At 42.5% G+C, this 18482-nt stretch overlaps 1 protein-coding gene across 2 annotated transcripts in view; it reads right to left on the reverse strand.

The window, feature by feature from the left end:
- Nucleotides 1–17649, reverse strand: part of AKT1 (AKT serine/threonine kinase 1) — a 76722-nt gene extending 59073 nt beyond the window's left edge. Inside the window, exons 1-2 of one of the 2 annotated variants that reach the window (XM_015630734.3) lie at nt 17559–17649; nt 10947–11123 (exon numbers count right to left, since the gene is read on the reverse strand). In XM_015630734.3, coding sequence (XP_015486220.1) covers nt 10947–10992 — 46 coding nt within the window. In that variant the 5' untranslated portion in view covers nt 10993–11123; nt 17559–17649. Of the gene's footprint in view, nt 1–10946; nt 11124–17268; nt 17286–17558 lie in introns of those variants that run through there. The other variant, XM_015630735.3, reaches the window with a different exon arrangement.
- Nucleotides 17650–18482: the final 833 nt, after the last annotated feature.

Consider the following 18482-nt stretch of genomic DNA (forward strand, 5'->3'; position numbering starts at 1 on the left):
TTTCTTGCATTTTTTGATGAAGCTCGGTGAGCTTTTTCTTTTCCCAAAATGACAATGCTTCTTTATTTTAATTCATTCAAATCAGTGAGAGAGATTCACCCTCTTGAGCTGCACTCAAGCAGTCAGGCTTCAGGAATTTAACAAAGAATGAAGATTTTAATACAGAGGGGTTTTGCTTGTTAGTTTGACTAGAAAAGAAATTCTTCACAGTAACCTTCTAATTGTTTGAGAGGCACCTTACTAGAACCTCAAAGAAAATGCTTAATACTCTAAGTTACACTCGACATTTCTGCACAGCAAAACAAATTCAAGCTCTGAAAGTCAGCATTTTTTTCCTCTTCTTATCTGAAGCTACATAAAAGCCCTAACATAGATTTGAAGGAAATATAACACAAAATTCTGCCTGATCTAAGTACATAGAGCTAAATTTATCCTTCAGTTTCCAAAACACCACTTGGAGATTGGACATTTAGAGTTCTATTCACTGGCTAGAAAAAAGCCAAATGGTACATTTTAAAAAAGTGACTTTGAAATATTGTTATGAGAACAGGGACAAGCTATGTAAACCCTAAAATTCTGTGGGTCTTTGTATTCACAATTATTGTCACAAACTAAAAGGCTCATATTCCCTACTAAGCAAACATTTACAATTAAATCCATTCTGCACAAAGCATTTGCATTTTGAGATGGAACAGTCAGTTGTTCAGCTGCTGTGATTTAGATGGATTGGTTCATTATTGCTGCAGTTCGTTTGCAGCTACACTGTATAACAAAGGGGTGCCAATGTAGTCCTGAATGGCTTTAAAGCTAAGTATGCTGCTATTCTTCCGTGATGATGTAATTTAACCATCTTCCCATCTCTCAGATCAAGATATCTTGACTTTACAGGCTAAACTTCAGCAGAAACAACAGAAACAAGCTGTCACAAAAGCGTTCAATAGGCATTATAGCGATACTGCAAGTCAGCTGGAGGTTGTTGCCAGCAAGTTTGCAGTGGTTTTCCACAAATGAAAATGCAATTTTCCCCTAATTCTTATTTAGAATAAATGCTTTTCTTACTATGCAAGTGGTAAGGCAACTTTGACTTCTACATCAAGGGATAACTAAGTTATATACCTTTCAAATGTTCCTGCTATAGTAAAAACATACCTACTCAGAAAAGCAGACCAGATTTACAACTATCCCTGATGCAAAGAAAATTTCAAATTTTATCTTACTCTTTCACTGTCTGAAAAATAACACCAAAGACAGTATTAAAAAGTCACCAATTTCATTCCTTAAGAGGGATTAAAGAGAGAGTGACTTCTTACACAGACAGACAGTGATAGGATAACAGAAGAATGGTTTCAAACTTAGAGAAAAGATTTAGATTAGGTTAGAAATTCTTTAGGCTTAGGGTGGTAAGGTGCTAGAACAAGCTACCCAGAGAAACCATGAATATCTCATTCCCAAAAGTGTTCAAGACAGTTTGGATGTGGCTTCAAGCAACTTGATCTAGTGGAAGGTGTCCCTGTCCATGGCAGGGGGTTGAATTAGATGATCTCTAAGGTTGATCCCAACCCAATCCATTCTATGATTAAAGCAGATAAATCATTTTTTTTGTAACAACCATGTAAAAAGGCAGCATTTCTTTTTAAAAAATATCATGGAAAAAACACCACGATGATCTAAAGAGTGGTCTTCTCAATGCGTTGCCCCAGCAGTATGAAGAGTACTTCCCACAGAATGACTTGATGAGTGAATTTATACTGGCATAGAACTCATATCCTCTGCCCAAAAATCAAAGTCCACCTAGAATCTACTTCCAAATCCTACAACCAGCACTGTCACCACAAATATTCACAACTCCATTCCAGACTGCTCCATGCATAAGCTTTCAGTAGAAGAATAAACACTTAATATAGCTAAAGCTATGCATTTACACATTTGAATCTTGAATTATTCCTTGGTGTTCCCAAATTTTCATTCTACATAATAAGCATAGGAAGGCAAGGAGACTACATGATCAAAAGTTAAAAATCAAATAAAACAAGACAAAGAAAAAAATTTACATTACAAATAAAACACTTTCAGTTAGTTAAATGATTAGTATTTATAGATGGTTTATTGACCACAGACAGGTGCAGGGATACGTATGATGTGTAAACACCAGTCCAGACAATCCATGCCTGGAAGCCCCTGAAAAGCAACCAACAAATAAAAGGCTGTATTCCCATTCTGCAGAGGCCTGGCAATGGATTTTGAGCTGTGTAACAGGTTGTTCAAGGGTGTAACTATTTACTAATACTCCAACTGAGAAGCAGAAAGCCAAAAATATACATAACTGTGTGTAGCCTTGTAATTCTGGGGATAAACCCTACTTAGTGCAAATATTTTCCACACCAGTTTAACCTACAACATCCTGCACAAAGAGGCAATATGTTATCATTTGTAATGTGGCACATACAAAGGCTTGTATAGGAAGACATGGCAAAAAATTTAACTAAGTCCTTTTTCTCTTAAATCTTGAGATTTTTAAGGGAGTTTGATAAAAAAAATAATTAGTTCAAACACAGTTTTATTTCTATGTTTCTATTAACAATTAGATCTGTCAAGCATCTTGCAGATAATCAGAAATTTATTTTTTAATATTACCTGCTTTCTGAAGTGCCATTAGGATGTGTTCTGTCATCCCCAGACTCTCTGACAAAATTGCAGAAATAGCAGGGTACTAATACTGCTAAGGCTAGGAAGCCAGAAAAACAAAAACACACACTACAAATTATTTCAAATCCTCTATTTTTTGAGCCTTTTTTCTGACAAGTAATTAAACAGCTCTTTCTGTTCTGCTTAGTCTAAACCATGAAGCAGGCACTCAGGTTATCTTTTCTAATTTTTCTCAACATCATGACAATTAGCAAGCTTCTCTGCTTTAGGAAGAAAAACAGTCAAAACTTTCAAATTCGTGTGACTTCTACAGGTGGGAGCTGATTTATAAAGCCAACACAAATATAAGGGCACTTAAAATTTGAGAATTAGTAGCAATTGCTTTAGCAGCCTGACCTCCATCACCACCTGAAGTCCACTTCAAGGCACACCAGTATCAACATCTTGAGTCTCCGTCAAAAAATAACGCTTGTCATGGAGACCTCTCCCACGGAGACAGGCTGAGAGAGTTTGGGGTTGTTCAGCCTGAAAAGAGCTGGGACTCTAGAGAGACCTTATTGCTCACTTTTTATACATAATGAGGGCTTTTAAGAAAGCCTGAGAGGGGCTTTTTATCAGGGTCTATAGTGACAGGTCATGGTTTTCAAATATAGGAGAGTAGATTTAGACTACAGAATATTTAAGGAAGAAGTTCTTCACTCTGAAGGTGGTGAGGCACAGGCAGCCCAGTGAAGTTGTGGATGTCCCATCCCCAGAACTGGTCCAAGGCTAGGATGGATGGGGCTTTGAGCAACATGGTCTAGTTAGTGCAAGGTGTGCCTGCCTATGACACAGGGGTCGCTTCCAACCCCAACCATTCGAAGGCTGGAGCTCGCCCCCAAAACAGCTATCTCCTGTGAAGGCCATGGTTCACCACCAACACAAAGCCCACTTCTCTGGCATGCTCACCCTGTGGCTCTCATTAGGAGTCCATTAGTAAAGCACAGGCAGACGAGACTGACTTGACAGCCCCATAAATGACTCAGATGCTGCTCTCAGTCTCAATATGAGCATGGAATACCATTGCAGCTATGCACAGAACCACTGACTCCAGAGTGTATTTCTACATGCAGTTCACCAAAGGCCTAGGTTTTGGACAGCACTTCAAAACATGCTCTCCCAACTTACCCAAGAGACTGGGGGAAACAGTAACAGACTTGCCCACAGTCTGTGATGATTGTTTACCTCGGCTGTCTGCAAATATGACCGTGCACTTTTGAATAAACTGACAAATTTCACAATGTTGTTTGACCAGCTATCTTTTTCACATTTTTGGCTCAACTTGAAGAGGTGGGAGGATAATCCCAGAGGTCTGTAGCATGCTTATCAACTGCATTAAAAGTCAGTCTTCATTATTTCCCCCTTTCAGTTGCAGTAAATATTTCTCACAAAAACACACTACTTCACACCTAATATGGTGTTTTTCTTTCTCCATTCTTTTTCTTCCTCTTTCCTCACATAGTTTCCTGGTTTTTGTTCCCCCTTTAAGAAGCACATTGTACCTACAACATAATGCATCTGAAAATAATAATCCCTCCTATGTCTTCCCCCATGAGAGATGACTTTTAAATAAGACTTAACTAATTTTTTTCTTAGTAAATCAGCTACTCTTATATATAAAAGGGGGAAAAACCTACACAGATATTCGAGTTTTACAATGCTCTCTCTTTTAAAATACATTAAAATTATATGTTGAGATATTAAGCAAATCCATTTTTTTCCCCAACAGATATCAAGGTCTGTTTCCCAAATGAATCTGACACGAAGCACTACCCCAATTTTTAAGAGAATTATTAGTAACATCAAAAGTGTATGAAAGGAGAGACACCACATGTCACCGTGTACTGCTCTAAGAGCACTGAAGTCCTCACCAGCTGTTTCAGACACCAAAGTCTCAGGCTACAAGAGATAACCAGGAGCAAGTTTGGGCAGGGGAAGCCACAGGCCCGGACAAGGAGTGCAACTGATGGTTCTTACACAGAGGCAGCAGCACCAGCTGGAAGGGAAGAAACCTTCTAGCATCCACACAGGGGCTGCAGGGGAAGACATTACCTAGAGAGGACAAGGCACCAAATTCTAAATGCATGGCACAGGCACCTTGCCTAAAACCACCCTGCAGGAGCAAGAAGCAAGTTTTATTCTCTTGCTCTCTTTACCTCAAAATAGCATACTCACTCAGTACTTCTTTCTTCCTACATCCAAACCTGATGACTTCTCAATATGCCTACTGAGAGAAAAAAAAACAACAGAAAACATGGACAGTTTTTTTTTTTTTTTTTGTCAGAGGCCTACCTTTCCCTTTTGGAAAAGGAAAGAGCCATCAAGGAAAATCAAAGCCAATACAGGCACTTTCTGTATGATCCACTGAATCAAGCATTCCCAGGCTCACTTTTACAGGGCTTGCAACGTCCCAGATCCCTCATTCTCAAATCCCTTTTAATAACAAGTAACATTAATTTATGATGCTACCCCACTTTTAGAGATAAAATTGAGACCTAGTTTGTTTCACTTCTGATGTGCAATAAAACAGAATAGGAAAGTAAACTTCCAGGACTGACATAAATAACGTGGGCATCAACATCCCAGCTCTTCCTCTTAGCCATTCAAAGCGAGAGTGTTCTGTGTCACTTGCATTTAAATTCCAGTCAGTTTACAATCAATGACAAACATCTAACCCAGCATCACTTCTCAAAAGAACTGAAAGTATTTTGTGAAAATGTTGGAATAAAGACTTTTTGGAAGTAATTTTTACTGAAGAAAGAAACATTTGGATGTCACACATCAAAAATGTGAAGCCGTAGATTAAAGAATGGGTTTCATGCAGAAGTGTTCTGGAAAAAAGTTTTCTGAAAGGATGCTGGAAAGTAACAAACACTCAAAGACAAGTAGTTTGCTCTGTGAAAGGAAGATGAGCCATTGCTAGGCTACACCAGCTCTTTCAAAGATGAAGTACAGTAGAGTTACACTGCACCAGCTGATTCTCAGTTTCTGACTTCCCCTGTCATCCAGAGCAAACTTTACAGTACAGTGGATCCGGCCTGTTTCCTATGACCTCTCCACAAATAATTCCATCAGATGAGATTACCCTCCAAAAGTCTAGCTGACTAGCCATTATCAGCTCGTATTTCTCCAGATGTTTTGTGATCTCATCCTTTCTTAATGCTTCTAGCATCTTGCCTACCACCAAGGTCAGATTTATTGGTTGACAATTTCCTGGTTCCTCCCCAGTCCCCTTTTCCCAGAACAGGACAAGCAAAATGAAAGCAACCAAAGCTAGAATTGCAAAACTATTGCCCCTTGTGTTGAAAAAGAGACACACAAGGAAAACCACAAACTGACACAGCTTATCTTTTGTTTCCAACAAGAAGAGCAACAGATTTCCCTATAAACCCAACCCTTCAGATCTAGAAACAGCATCAGCTTCTTTCCCTTTGTCACAACTTCCCCAACTCTGTTCTTCGTTCAGCCCCACTCAATTTTTTGTTCAGTCCCTATCGTGTTTCTTACCTTTCCATTCCCCCCAGCTTTTCCTCTGAAACAGCTGTACCCTCTTATAGCTGGCATCTTCAGAGTTCAGATAGCTCCTAGGATCCTTTGCACAGCCATTCTTTCACAAACCATGAAAGCCAGACAATCCTTGAACTAATCTGAACCTCAAAGGTTCTGACTACACAGGTCACCGAGACAGTGCATCACTACATCCCAGGGACAGACAGAAGCCAAGGTAAGAACAAAAAACCACCCCAAAACAAAATACACACACACGCATATACATAAAAAGAGGTAGGGAACGTGGTGAGAACATAAAAAAGAGAAGAAAGAAGAGGTGAAGAAAAACAGCAACACCAGAGACTCCCTGGCTTAAAAATGGATCTGGTCATACCTTCTAAAATCCTCTTTTGATTCACACTATCAGAATACTGAAAGTATGAACCTCTGCTAAAAATAACAAAGCTAAAGTTCACCATCTGTGCTATTCCACTAGAGAAAGTTAAAAGAGCAACAATCAGCGTTTTACTCCTGGTTTGTATTTTACACGTGGATCTTGCATCCATTTTATGCAATGATGCTATAGCAAGATGAACCACAACAGGCCACTTGTTATTTATCAGGTCATCTGTATTGCTCCATTCGTTACAGAAATAATTCTTTAACCAAAATAATAAAAAAAAATTATATACAGAAGTGGAGTAGGTATCTTATGTACTATTTCTCATTTAAGGGCCTCTGTTAGTTTTGATCAGCTTGTAAACCAGAGACTCCATCAGTCAAATAGTTTTACCTGCCTGAAGTCCATAAAAATTAGCATTTGGAGGACATGTTAAGGTTTTCATGGTTAAAATTACTATGTGACGTTAGCATACTAATTTTAAAAAAATAGCTCTGCATTTCCTGCCAAATATTAATGGATGAATACACAGGTCTCTCCAGCTCCTTACAATTGCTTCAGATTTCTCAGACTGAGAAATGGAGATTTTTCTATTTCCTTTTTCAAATGTCAGTGAATATTTTTCCCTCCCCCTCTTTCCCTGCCTCCAAAAGACTCCTCTTTTTCATACAAGTTTATGCCCTAATAAGAAAACCGGACATACTAGGGAGGACAGAGATGACAGAGTATCAAAATGCACAATCCCCTCTTTGTTAGCCGTGCATAAAGACTTAAAAAAAAAAAAGAAAAAAACAGGATGAAGACTGGAAACAATAGAAGGACCTTTATAAACAGGGACCAGAGCAGAAAGATGCAAGAAATCCAATGAGATATTTAAAATGTATCAGTAAAGCAAGCAAAATACACTTGAGCACACCTCTGTTCTCTAAAAAGTTCCCCACACACAACCAAAATTAAGGATCCTCATGACATACATTCAGAAAACCTATAATCTTGGAGCTCAACAAGCAGCAATTTGGGCAGATAATTTTCTCCTTCTCCCCTCATATTCAATCACAATTATAGCACCTCTGCGTTGAACCATTTCCCCCATCCTTTCCCACTAAACAGAACCTTCAGTGTTATACAACCAGGGCCTGCACACCCTGGATGCACACACACAGTGCACCAAGCCTGAGCTCCTTCACACCTCCTATTCCACCTGTGCTGGAACAGTCCAGCCATGCAGTCACACAGAGAGCGGTCACATAAATCTGTCTTTGCTGGGATTTGAGTAAGAGCACTGAGGACTGACGATGGGGAAAGGGATGGGGAGGGGAAAGTTCATTCATGAATTCTTCTACTTCTGCCTGGTTGAGGTTAGGCATGTCATGGACATGACTGGCCCCTGCACAAACAAACATCTGCACACTGGAAGTAGAGTTTCCTTTAGTGACTGACTTAGAGAACTGCCAAGAGCTCTCGGTCAGGCAGCAATGTTTAATTTCATTTCTCCATTTGTATTTTTAATCTTGGAAACAAAAACATAAACGTAAAGCATGCTGACAGAGGAAAACAACTCCATGGTTCTAGAAAGCCCTGCTACATCCCTGCCAGGCTGAAACACCTGCTCCTGCTAATGATGGCTTTATGCTTACTTACACCTGCCATCCAGAAGGGCTCCAGAGCACTTTGCAGCCTGATTTATACATACACAAATCATTAAAACCACCAAAATTAAGCCACTGCTGGGGTGAGATGTAGCAACTGTTTAACTGCAGGCAGCCATGCTGTTCAACTGCTGAGGACAGGAACTGTAAGACACACCAAATTCAACCAAAGCTATGGGGAACGTTAGGCTGAGAGAGCATCACTGCCCAATCTGGATTTTGGCCAGTCACTACCTAAAATATGTGCATGAGGAAAGCCTTAGGAACTTTAAAGAATAAATGCAGTGCAACCTTTGGTTTTCTAAGTGATCTAAAAGACAAACTATGTATATTTCTTATATCTGAAATCCCCCCTTTAGCAGTCCCTCCCTGCACTAATTATTGTTTATGCCTTTACTTCAGAAGCTCACCGTATCAGACATCAGTTTTGGAAACATCCTGTGGTTGAAGCACTTGATCTAGCAGAGCTACCAAACTGATAGTGTCTGGCAATAAATGTAGATTATTAAAAAATAATAATAAAAAAAATCTTAACAAAACACACATACACAGAGTGGATAAGCTACTCCCCAACAAAGACAGAGCCAAATGAACTGAATTTGTCAACCTGTCCCTGAACAGCTACAAAAACCAAGAGATTCCCAGGGCGAACACCAGCAGGCTGAAGAGAAGACAGAGTATTGCTTTCTAAAAATCTCCTCACAAGGACAACACCGACTTAACAGTTGCAAAGTCAATGGAGTGGAACGAAATAGGTGTCACCGCACATACCAAGAGGGCAAAAAGGCATTGGGGAACAGGTTAAAAAGATTAGGAAACCTGGCATTCAAAAAATGCCAAGTTATGTTTAACAGTTTAGGAGTTTGGGCACAAATTTGCAGCATCAAATTTGCGGAACATGCAGAGTAACATTTTGAAAATGGGAATGTGTTCAGCATATAATCTCATCATAATATTATCAGCAAACCATCAGAGATATTAATCTGTTTCTCTAAGGCAACTTTAAAACAACAACAAAAAAAATCAGATGAGCAGATCTGGGCATCTTTTACTAAGACCTCCTCCAGAGGTCTCTTTACTTGAAAGTAGCTTTATTTTAATCCTAGAAACAACAAAAGTTCAGTTCCCAAAAGTAAATACACACAAACCTGAAATAAAACATGATTGTTTAGAAGTTTCAGACATGTGCCTCTGAATCATCCTGACAATGTCTTTTCTATACTGTTTAAAATAAATGTTTTTCCCTCCGATTTTTGTGCAGTGCTCCTCAAAATAACAGGGTTTTTTTAACATTACAGGTAAGTGCAGGAAGAACTGCAACAACAGATGATTAAAAACCCTCAATCTGAGGACACTGTTTAAAACCAAAAAAAAAATCTCTGATTTGAAGAGTTTCTAGATTCATAAATGGGAATGGGAAGTATAACTCCGTGTTTCTTTCTTCTATTTAATCCAAACACAGAGCAGTTCTCAAATACTTTGTCAGAACAAAGCAGCCTGGGTATACCAGAATTACTGAATGAGCTATTTAAGCTAATGAGTGCAAAGGTATTTCCAACTGAAACAAAACAGAACAAAAAAAAAACCCTACACACCCCCCTAAAAGACTTGAACAAAACATTAGTACATCAAGCATCAATCTGCTAAACTACATTGCATATCAAATTGTTAGAAATATACGCTTTCACACTTTTAAAATACACATTATCAACATGTTTTCTAAATTCCTAGAAATTTCTTATTGTTGCGAAAGAACCACCAGCCTTTACCAAGGTTATGATAACACATTTGAAATTTCTTCCATAAATAATTATGCTACACCTTTGCACCTTCAGGCAAGTTGCTGCAAACCCTCTAGAAAAATCCTGAGTCTGCAGAACCATGTAAGCTTCCCTGCTGCTGGAACACAGATTCTGTTTCTGGTCCAAAAAAATGACAATTATCATGGAAAGTACCTAACACTGTTCACTCCTTTCCAAGAAACAACAGTAGAACACAAAGAAACAGGTAAGTCAAATACCTTTTAGGATCAATGCTGTGGTACTTGAAAATGAACACCTCCCCAGAAATGAACAAACCCACTGTTTTGGGAAGAAAACATGTAAGGAGGCAAAAGCCTAATGATACATATGACTGTCTTTTCAGTTTTGCCACTCTGTCAAGAATAAAGACTTTTTATAAAAATCAAATGTCATTGATGGTACAACCAAAATGCACAGAGAGCACAAATTCAAGGCTATTCCTCCTGTCCAGGACACTGTACCCAGAGCAGTTCAGACACAAACAGAATAGCACATTTTCTAGCAAGTCTCTGCAAGAGCATAGCATTGCTCACAAAATACAGGCATACTTTTCACTGTTCAAAAATATTCATCTTAATTCTCCCTTCTAGCACAAAAAGGAAGGCTACAGACCTACATACAAACAAAAATTATTTCCTACAGTTTAACCTCTAACACTCTAAGTAGCATCTCTTCACTTGCTACCTTTTCATCATTCTCAAAGCAGCTGAAACCAATTTTTAGTGAATGCATGTACACACACACAAGAAAACCCCTTATATATGCATTTTCTAAAGCCTGCAAAAAGTCAGGCACACTCCCTATGTGCTGTTTCCCACTAGGATGAACAGGAAAATAATGGATTATTGAGGTCATGCTGCTAAACACCAGATTAGAGAGAGATGGAGTCAATTTACTGTTCAGAAGGGAAGAGTCACTTACCTCGTTTGTGAAGCCAGCCTTCCTTCACTATCGCTACTTCATTCATAATGGCAGGAATGTCTCTTGAAAAACCAGTTTATGGCAGAAGATGACTCTGCTGAAATTCTTCAACTCCAGCAGAAGGCTCCACAAAAGGGACAAGGGATCTTCCTCCGTTTTCCTCCTTCCCAGCTATTTCTAAAAGGATCAAAAGAAGAGTACACCATCATCTCAAGGCACGTCGCAGATGTACAGCAAGAGATACAACACAGAGCCATTTTCATTGCTGCATTATTGGTTTGGGATTTTTCTGTTCTATTATTATTATTATTATTATTATTATAAATCTTAAACAAGGGCTTAGCTTTCCACAAGAATTTATCTTGGCAGGTGGAGGTGCCAAAATATAGGCTTGCTAAAGTCCTGCTTCTTCACTGAGTAGGCTGGTGGTCTTGGGCAGACTCACAACTCTACCAGGTGCTATCTGAATTACAAGTGGATTCAAGACCTTACCTAGCAGACTGCCATCTCTGCAACATCACCTCACTCTTTGCAACAATAAAAAAATTCTAAAATATCACAAAGATCAGTTTTAATGTTTCCTTGAATAGAAGAACTCTAGAACATCTCCTGGAAGGTTTCTTTCCTGTTAACCAGCAAAGAACACGTCTTAGAGATAAACCTCTGACAGTAAATATTCCTATCCTGCTTCAGATTTTCCAACCTTCAGCAACGTCCCCTTAATCCCACTCAGATCTCCTTGACTTCCCAAAAAGCATCTTCCTACCTTTGGTATTTCTAGCTTTCACTTTTCCTAGAGGTATACAAACAACCATAGATAAGCTCATGCACCTCACTTTTATCCCAAATCAGCCCTTATAGCACCATGATCAATTTTATTGCTCTTCCTTAACCGCACTGCAGTTCGCTGCTGTCATTCTCACAATGAAATATACTCAAGCACAACTTGGGATTTTTACCCCTCTGCTTTATGAGACAAAGTCCATCTCTAAATAGCTCAAGATTACAATTTCTTATTGAAAATGTGCCTTGCTCATGGCTGACTACCACAGAAACATTCTGTGCATTTCTCTCCCTCACTGAATGTAATCTCTTCCCAAATGCATTAGCTTTTATTATTTTTCTAAATTGAATCTGATTATTTTTCTGCTTGGGGTACAAATATTCCCTGTTTTTCTTTAATTTTTCTGTGCTCTCTGAAGTGTCCATGCTGCCATTCAATTTGGTATTACTTGAGTGATCAAAAAATCTAATTGGTGACAAATTCCCAGCAGTAACCAACAAGTTTAATAAAACAAAACCCAGCAGCATTTGTAAACTGCCACCAAAGACCTGGCTTTTACTGAAGTCTCTCACCACAGAGACATCCCATTCCCACCTGACAAATATATAACATCTCTGCATGCATTTGGAATGTGTGCATCAATTATCTCTGAGCATGCAGGTGATAGCCATCCATCAGAAATTAGATTAAAAAGCAACTAATTCCCCATAACTCACTAAGACACAACACTGGATGGAAGGAAACAGGTGGTCAAAATTAATCCAACCTAGAACTGAAACCGCAGCAGGGGCAGAGGGCTTTATACCACATCAGAGTGACCTGAAACAGGCGTTCAAAGCACAAAGCTCAAATTTGAACAAGTTCCATCACTGCCAGCAGGAATGGACAGAGAAAGGAGGTCACTCCCCTGACACTCTGCCTACGAACCTACACTGCTTGCTACTGTTCCTCAGCTTTTCCAGTTAACAGTCTACATTGAAGTTCTCTTCAGAAACAAGGTGAGTTTGGGGTTTTTTTCCAAATTACAAATCTGCCGATCTCACTAGTTAGAATTATCAACTCCACAAAACAGATGTTTGCCTGAGGGAGGGAAGGCACACAAAAAACTACATTGGAACAAGTGACATGTAAGAATTCCTAATTTCATAAATAAATATGAGAACACCATATGCTGCAGAATAGAGACCAGTAATCCACAGCTGCCAGAGATACCTTCAACAAACTCTTTAAGCTCCAGAGCAATTAGGATAGAACCTGACAAACATAGCAGGCTTCATTTCAAAATGGCCATGCACAATGCACAATAGCCATGCAAGCTAGACTTGCTTGCTGATGTCAAGAGGAGACCAGACCTCACTTAGAGGCTTGAGAAATTTGCAAAGTGTTGAACAAAACCCCCAAGATTATCACAGCTTGAGTATGGAAATGCAACACCCAGGTGTGAAAGTTAACGCTTCTAACTTTGTGTCATAGAGGGTGCAGGGACTGTGCAATCCTACCCCTGCATCCTCAATTCGACCATTTAGAGACACTGAGCAATCAATATCCTTTCCAACAACCATACATAAAAAAGGAAGCTACCAGACAAACTAGGCTGCAAAAAGGACAATATATTACTAAAAGTAAAACACAAAAAACCATGAAGGAGTAGAATTCTCCAGTCTGATGCTAACTTACTCCAGGTTTTCCTGTGTTAACACTTGCCAGGATTACCACTTGGCAGCTTCCTGCTTGTCATCAGCTGAACTGTCATTTAATAATCCAAATTTGAATGACAACAGAGCCAAAAAAAGCAGATCAACAAAGAAATAGAAAGTTCAGAGGGACTACTTTTTCTACTCTTTGTGGTGTCCACACAGCTTGAACTGCCTTTTCTCCACCATTTCTACCCAAGAAACATTTCCCACTTGCTATTGCAGCTGTGTTCTCAGGGACGTGTCTTTACCTGCCCACCTCCTTTCAGGGGAGAGGGGTGGTGAAGGGGGTGGAGGGTTTTGTAAAGAAGCCATGGCACAACAAAGTGTAAAAACATTAAACACTTCCTGACACCAACCTGCAGCACAGGTCCCACCTCAGTCTTTCAGTCAGCCATGTCAGAGCACTTACTTCACATGGAGAAACTTAAGCTATTTTTAATTTGCAATTTGAAGAGCTGAGGATCCCTTCTCACTGTCTAATAAGATGCCCATAGACATAGCTCCAACAGCAGCAAACCTGTTCTATCTAGTGTATTTTAAAACACACATTCAAGCTGTGCCTAATACATCTATTTTAGTAAGAGACATTATTGAAGACAGTGGCAGCAAGCAAGAGCAATTTCTCGGAATAGAAGAGCAAGTTAACTGTAGGTCAATGTACTACTGAAGATGTGTAAAACAGAAAAAGTTCCTTTTCCATAAAATCCTTAGAGGGGAAAAAAAAAAAAAAAAGGTAACGATTACAGTCCTCATTTATGGCCATCTAGGAATGGTTCCCAGTGAAGAGAGGGCATCTGAGGTAAGTATGACCTGGCTGCTCCACTCTGTGTCTGCACAGGACTGAATACTGTCAAAAGCTAAACAACTTGGTCTTTCTCTTAGTCTTCTCTTTGCTTGTTTTTCAATACTTATTTCTGTAACACTTTTTTTAACACTGCTATAGTCCTCATGCTGCTGAAGTGCTGTAAATCATGAATGGTATGACATCAGCATTGTATCATGGTGACACCGGTTTTGCGTACATATTAATTCCTTAAAGGTTATTAACTTCTTTATAAATAATGGGATAACTCACTTCCCTAGGCATTGCAGCAGTGAAAACTGCTTTAAGGAGTCAGTCAAACCAACCAACCAAGAGAAGGTGGAGCAGAACCATCTTTTGTTTTTGGGAGTCATGTTAGAACTCCTTCTCTCGTTCTCTTCTATATATTATCCTCACCTTTCTTTCTCTAAGAAAGTAGAAATATTAACCTGTATTTCCCGTCCCCTTTCCAATGCCAAGTTTTATATTTGTTTCCACTTACATCCTACAGCGCATCCAGAAGAAAAGAAAGTCTTCTTTAATGCTGAAGCTTAAGCTTAAGGGATGCAGAAGCACCTATGGTAATCACCTCACCTTCATGAGGGAGAGGAAGCAAGGGACTAAAGAGAGGCTCTGGCCCACCAGCCTCAGTCCTAGCATGTGAGAATGTGTCTGGGCTGCACTCATTAGCCCAGATAAGAAAGCAGATTACAAAAAAGCATTCCCCTGGGCTAACACTTTGCCCTGTCACACCAGCAGTTACCAATGCCCACTGCCCTGGTGTGGCACACTGCTGATTCTCCCAGAACACCCTAAGCCCAAACATGCTGCACATCCTTACATGTTCTCATAATGCACAGCAGCAGGACCAGGCAAAACAGGATCCAGCTGCCCAGGTTTGCCTCCTGTGGCCACATGACACTGTCATGAGAGCAGATGAGGTACGCGGGAACTGGACTGAGCCAGGGCGGTGTGTCTGGGCCCGTTACATGGGATGCCAGGAGCAACCTACATTCTCTTCCCAGTGCAAGCTCCCAGCTGACAGCCAACTGCACCTAACAGCACAGACACAACAAAGTTGGGCTCCAGCCAACGTTTCAAGTGGAGCGTACAGATAGATGTTCCCACCAGGCTTTGACCAGTGGAGTACATCTCCTGCATTACGCAAACCCTGCCCTGGGTGTTTTGTGGGAGCAGCAGCGATTCCAATGTTCTCAAGGCCCTCTGAGCCTACAGCAGCTTCACACCATGACCCAGTTACCAAATCTGGGCAGACAGCTTTCAAGGAAGCTTAGAAGGACCAGGTTGTTCCACCATGTTAGCTTTCCTTACAAGAAGGCATTGTGGGCCATGACTTAGGCGTGGTCACCAGTATTTGCTACTATGTGCTGTGTGTCCAATGACACCACATCTAAGCTGGAATTTCAGGGCAGCAAGTGCAGCTATCACAAGGCTCACAAAGGATTCTCAGATACTAAATTATGGGGAAAATAGTAACTGGAAAACAAAAATCTCTACAGTCACATCTATATTTAATTTTTTTTAATCTGTTGGCCTAATTTAGGTTTACAAAACTGTAATTTGAAATATTTGCGCTCTCCTGCCTTTGCAGAAGGTTAGGTTATTAACCTAGACAGGAGGTTAATGCTGTTCAGGTGAGGGGCCACAGTTACGACATCCAACTGTCCATGCTGCAAACACAACAACAGTTTGATAGGACAAACTAAGCTACCGATTTCAAAACTGAGCGATGGCAGCAAAGTGACTTCTTCATAACCCACTCTGCAGCCCAGACAAAATCTTCTTTATGTTTCCAAACAAGAACGAGTCGTTTTACAGCTTATGTTCATATAATATAGGAACTCTGCTGCTTGGAACTTCGGTACCAACCCGAGATATATTTAATCAAATTCCATTTTAAAGTATTTGTAACAGAAGTTTTGCTCTGTCCCCAATGAAATCAAGACAATTGTGAAACTATTTAATTGTTAATGTAATCACTTACAGGACATTTTTATAAGACTGTAAGTGAATTCTGGAGTTATAAGTGACTTGTGGACACCCGATCAATTTTTAAATTTGATTTACCACTGCTGCACACCAAAAACAGTTCTATAAACACCCCACACAACACAAACCCTACTATTTAAAAAAAAAAAACAAAGGTAGCTCCACAGTCTTTAAATCTGCTTAGACAAATGTTGTGGCTGTCACCATGAAACTAACTACCACATGAAAGTAATTACTAGTCACGCAGTATGTCAAATTTATTTACCTGCAAACAAATATTCTTCAGCATTAAGTGTTAGTAACTCCCTTTTATAACTGTATTTTGAAACGTACATCCCTCCTGTGGTATAAATAAAACAAACAAGCGCAAATCATGGATTTGCTTCTTACATGATAGAGGTGGTAGGAAAACAAAGCAAAACAGCAAAATATTTCCCAGAGGGGTGGCCGGGGCGGGGGGGGACACACACCACCGATAACGTGCAAGCTGTATCTGCATCAGTAGCGTCCTGTCAGTAAAATATACTAAAAGTACCAGAACGTTTATATGCTTGATTATGCGTTTTACAAAGAAACAGACACAAGTCCTACAAGTCTCTAAGAACATTTCGGCAACTGCAGAATTTCACCTGGGGGAGTGGGGGGAGTGCATCTGCAGGCAGCTCCCTACACCTCTGCAAAACACGACTAAGAAAAAAAAAAAAAAAATCAAGTCCATAAACGCTGCACAGCCACCTACACACGCCAAATGCCCACGGAGAGAATCACACCCCCGTCGGCAAACACTCAGTGGTCCGCAAAGCGGAGCTGGGCTGAACAACGCGGCCGCAGAAGACAAGAGGAGAAAATGGGGGCGGGGGAGGTGGGAAAATGGGGGGCCCTCGGCTACTCTGCTCGCCGCTGTTTCAGAAATATCACAAACCAACCCCCAGCCGCCCACACCGCCGTTTCCCCGGGGGATGCTCGCGCAGGGGCCCGGCCGGGGGCAGGCCCGAGGGGAGACCCCCGCCCCGCCGCCCTCTCACCCACCGCATCCCCGGGGAGCCAACAGCTTCCTGTCCGCTCCGGGCCCGCCGGCAGGACGGACCGCCCGGCCGGGGCCGCCTGCAGCCCGGGCCTCTTCGCCCCCCACCCCGCCCGGCCGTGCCCGGAGGCCGGCGGCGAAGCCCACGCCCGGGGAAGGCGAAAGAAGAGCGGCCGCCCCCTTTCCCGTCTCTTCCTTTCCCTCCCGGCCCCGCACAATGCGGCCGCGCCGAGCAGGCCCCGGCCTCGGCGCTTCCTTCCCCCAGCCCTTCCCAGCCGGGGAGCAGGTCACTTACATGGCTGGAGCCCGGGGAGGAGGAGGCGGCGGCGGCAGGGGAAGGGAGCCGGGGAAGGAATCAGGGGAAGGGGAGGGAAGGGGGGAGCGAGCCAGCGAGCGAGCGGGGGAAGGGGGCGGCCGGCGAGGCGGGCGGGCTCTGCGGCGGGCGCCGAGCGAAGGCCTCACTGGGCTCCCGGCAGCCGCCGCCTCCTCCTCACCATCCCCGGGCGGCGGGGCGGCTCCTCCTCCCCCTCTCGCAGGCGCTCGGCCCGTGGGGTTCGCACGCCCGCTCCGGCTGCCGGCTCGCCTTCCCCGCCGCTCCGCCCTGCGAGGCCGCCCCTCGCCTCGCTGCGCCGCCGCCTCCCCCCGCACCCTCGGGCCGCGCTCCCGCCGCCCGGGCCGGGCTTGTCCCGCACGCGTCTCCGCGGCGCTCGCTCACACCCTCCGCGGAGCGGCCGCCGGGTCCCGCCGCCGCTTCCCGCCCGTGCCGAGGGGCCGCCCCGCTCCGCGCCGCTCCCCGGACGGGGTTCGTGGCCTTGCCACCCTCCGAGCTCCCACAGCGCGGCGGAGCAGCGCCCGCCGGCCCGGCCCCCTCCGCCCACCCGCCGGCCCGGCCCCAGGCCCCGGGGGCGGCGTTTCCTGGCCCCGGGCGTCCCGGTGTTCCCCCTGCCCCTGGCACAGCGTCCCGGCCCTGGACCCGAGCGCTGGGGACGCTGTGCCCCGGGAGGGATGTGGCCTCTCCTGACTCGGCCTATGAACCGGCTGCCTGGAGCATGGACAATTTCACAGAATCACAGAATCAATTAGGTTGGAAAACACAGGTCATCGAGAGCGACCTATGACCGAACACCACCATATCAACTAGACCGCGGCACTAAGTGCTATATCCAGTTTTTCCTTAAACAGCTCCAGGCACAGTGACTCCACCACCTGCCACTGAAAT

This window comes from Parus major, chromosome 5 (genome assembly GCF_001522545.3).
Source record: "Parus major isolate Abel chromosome 5, Parus_major1.1, whole genome shotgun sequence".
Classification (NCBI taxonomy): Eukaryota; Metazoa; Chordata; class Aves; order Passeriformes; family Paridae; genus Parus; species Parus major.